The sequence below is a fragment of the Eretmochelys imbricata genome, chromosome 6, assembly GCF_965152235.1.
Source record: "Eretmochelys imbricata isolate rEreImb1 chromosome 6, rEreImb1.hap1, whole genome shotgun sequence".
Classification (NCBI taxonomy): Eukaryota; Metazoa; Chordata; order Testudines; family Cheloniidae; genus Eretmochelys; species Eretmochelys imbricata.
This window is the reverse complement of record NC_135577.1, coordinates 26,661,615-26,664,579: the sequence shown is the minus strand read 5'-3', so window position 1 is coordinate 26,664,579 and position 2,965 is coordinate 26,661,615. Positions and strand designations below refer to the sequence as shown.

General features: G+C 45.7%; 1 protein-coding gene across 1 annotated transcript; it reads left to right on the top strand.

Moving 5' to 3' along the window:
• Nucleotides 1-269: 269 nt before the first annotated feature.
• INS (insulin) lies at nt 270-2,500 on the top strand. Its single transcript, XM_077820029.1, has 2 exons — nt 270-456; nt 2,364-2,500. Exons 1-2 carry the CDS (start codon nt 270-272, stop codon nt 2,498-2,500), a joined length of 324 nt encoding a protein of 107 aa, XP_077676155.1.
• Nucleotides 2,501-2,965: the final 465 nt, after the last annotated feature.

The following is a 2,965-nucleotide window of genomic DNA, read 5'->3' as shown; positions in this document are numbered from 1 at the left end:
TATTATTAACGTAATATCACATGGGAGGCACCAAAGTTTCTCTGAGACTGGGATTCATAAAGCACCCTCTCACCCATGATTCTGTGGGATTGTTAGAGGGGGCCCTTCCATCATCTTGCATTGACTCTCTTGCCAAAGGAATTAAAGGGTTTAAGATGCACGACGATGTAAGTCTCCTATTAAACTCTCTCCTACCCACCCTCCCTGTCTCTGCCTTGTTCTCCACCTCCCTCCCTCTTGTAGCTTTCCTAGGTCTCACCCCTCTCATCATGGCTCTCTGGATCCAATCACTGCCTCTCCTGGTCCTCCTTGCTCTTTCCGGCCTCACGATCAGCCATGCTGCTGCCAACCAGCACCTCTGCGGCTCACACCTAGTGGAGGCCCTCTATCTGGTGTGCGGAGAACGGGGCTTCTTCTACTCTCCCAAAGCCCGACGGGACCTCGAGCAGCCCCTAGGTAAGTCAGTTCTTTCCAGCCATCCCACTGGCCTCCCCTGCAGCTCACATCTGCTTCTTCCCTGTTGGAAACCACTTCTCTTTATGCAGGAACTCGCAGGCCCTGTATAGATGGGTAGGAAGCCTATTGCTGAATCATAGCAAGAAGATGTTTCTCCATCACAGGGTGGCCGGTGAGGAAAGGGGAAGTCTGTATGGCAAGAGTTGGCAGGAAGAAAACTAGGGCACAGCATGTCTTGATTGTGCCATCTGTCCTTCAGGGCAAGCTGTTGAAATGTTAGCAGCCCTCTTCTCTTCAATGGGGAGACAATGTATGAAGCAAAGAAATGATGCTAACTATTATTAATTTGTTCTGTGGTAGAGCCTAGCAATCCCAGTCATGGACCTGGACCCCATTGTACAAACACTGGAAAAATCATGTTTCAAATGAAGTCTTTTTTTAAACGCAAAGGCTGGCTGGCTGGTCCTGCAGTAAAGTAACATGCTGCCATGCTGTAGGAATGATCACTGAAGGCTCACACTTGTCTCCTGCCTTGGAAAGCAGGGGCTGGGAACGGTGCCGTTCCCAGCCCCTGATGGGCTCACAAAGTACTTCATGCTGCCAAATGGCTGCCATGGAAGTGATATTGACAGGCACCACGGTTCTTCTCAGCCAGTTGGCTGAGCACAGGACGTTTGAAGGAAGGACAAGGCTTGTCTACATGGTAGTCCACGATTTCAGGTGCATTCCAAGGGAAAGAGGGGCTTCTCCATGTAAAAATGTCATGAAATCAGGAGCTCACTTGGGCGCCAATGACACTATCATCTGCTTGACTGAGGTGCAGAGTGAATGGGCTTGTGTCCAAGCTGTTCTGTTTGACAGTAAAAGGACTGGCTGGAAAATTTCAGTTGAACAGGAAGCCCCTTTGTGCTAGGAGCTTTTCAAACATAAAACAGGGAGCCCCAGAGAACTTCTAACCAAAGACAAACAAAGAGCCAGGGGAAAGTGATGCAACAATGGAAACGGTCACAATTTTTCCATCTAAACTTTTGTAGTTGTACAATTGCTTTTTTTCCCCCTTCCAAGCAAAAAAAATTCATTTCATTTGAAGTTTTCCATGTTTTTCATTGAAAAGCCAAAGATTTAGTTTGAGAAATTTTCAGTTCATCAAAAATGTGTTGAAAATTTTTGTAAAAGTCCTCCATTTCCCCCCCCAAACTTTTCACCAAACATAAACAGGTACCATGTTTCAGTCATCCTTAGGCTACATGCAACCACTGAAGAGGAAAAGGCTATTCAAGATCCAAGAGGCAGCACATCCAACCTCATAACTAACGCTTGCCCACAATCCCTTGGGTAGTGCAGACTCACAAGATGGGGACCCTGAGACATTTGCAATTCCAGCCTAACTCACCTCCATGTAACAGAGCAGCATGTTTTACAATAGTCTATTACCAGCCAGACACCTCATTTAGCTCAGAAGATCTTTCTCCATCTCTACAAGTCCCCCATAATAATTCTACACCCTCTTCCTTTTAGTATTACCAATACCCATCCAGCGTGGCCCCTCTAATGAATTACAGAACCTGGTTGGAACATGAAATACAGGAAGCATGACCAGATTGCAAGTGTGAAAAATGGGGACGCTTCATTTTTTTCCAGGGAGCAGGGTATAGTTGCGTATATAAGAAAAAGCCCCTAATATCGGGACAGTCCTAATAATATTGGGACATCTGATCACCCTAAATACAGGGCCTCTATATGCTACAATATTAATAAAGGGAAAATAAATTCAGTTTTCCCCCTATTTTCCAACCAGCTCTATACAGGAAATACTGACCACTATAAAGAGGTATCCCAGCGGAGATAAAACAGCCAAAGGTAATTCTGTATGTAATTCCACAAGGTTTTCTTCTTTTTCCTGGCAGCTAATGGCCATCTGCAGAATGCGGTGGAAGAACTGCCATTCCAACAACAGGAATACCAGCAAGAGAAGAGGGGAATTGTTGAGCAATGTTGCCATAGCACCTGCTCCCTGTACCAGCTGGAAAACTACTGCAATTAGAAGAGACAAAGATGGAGGGGAGTGTGTGTGTATGTGTGTGTGTGTGAATGAGAGAGAGGCACTTTTGGTATTGCACCTTTAAAGCAATTGAATAAAAACGCTGTGAATCTACTCCAGGAGCTGTGGAATTCATTATGTGTTTGCCTCTGGAGCTGTCAAGGTTCCTTCTCCACCCTGAACTCTAGGGTACAGATGTGGGGACCTGCATGAAAACCTCCTAAGCTTACTTTTACCAGCTTAGGTTAAAACTTTCCCAAGGTACAAACTATTTTACCCTTTGCTCTTGGACTTCCACTGCCACCACCAAACATTTATCTGGGTTTATTTTTATTAGGAAAGCGTCGTTTGGAAACGTCTTTCCCCCCAGAAATCCTCCCAACCCTTGCACCCCACTTCCTGGGGAACGTTTGGTAAAAATCCTCACCAATTTGCATAGGTGACCACAGACCCAAACCCTTGGATCTT

What these genes read in the sequence shown, in the direction of transcription:
- INS (XM_077820029.1), top strand. Translation starts at nt 270, where the DNA reads ATGGCTCTCTGGATCCAATCACTGCCTCTCCTGGTCCTCCTTGCTCTT. An exon ending in GGACCTCGAGCAGCCCCTAG is followed by an intron (nt 457 to 2,363) that starts GTAAGTCAGTTC and finishes TTTTCCTGGCAG; the next exon opens with CTAATGGCCATCTGCAGAAT.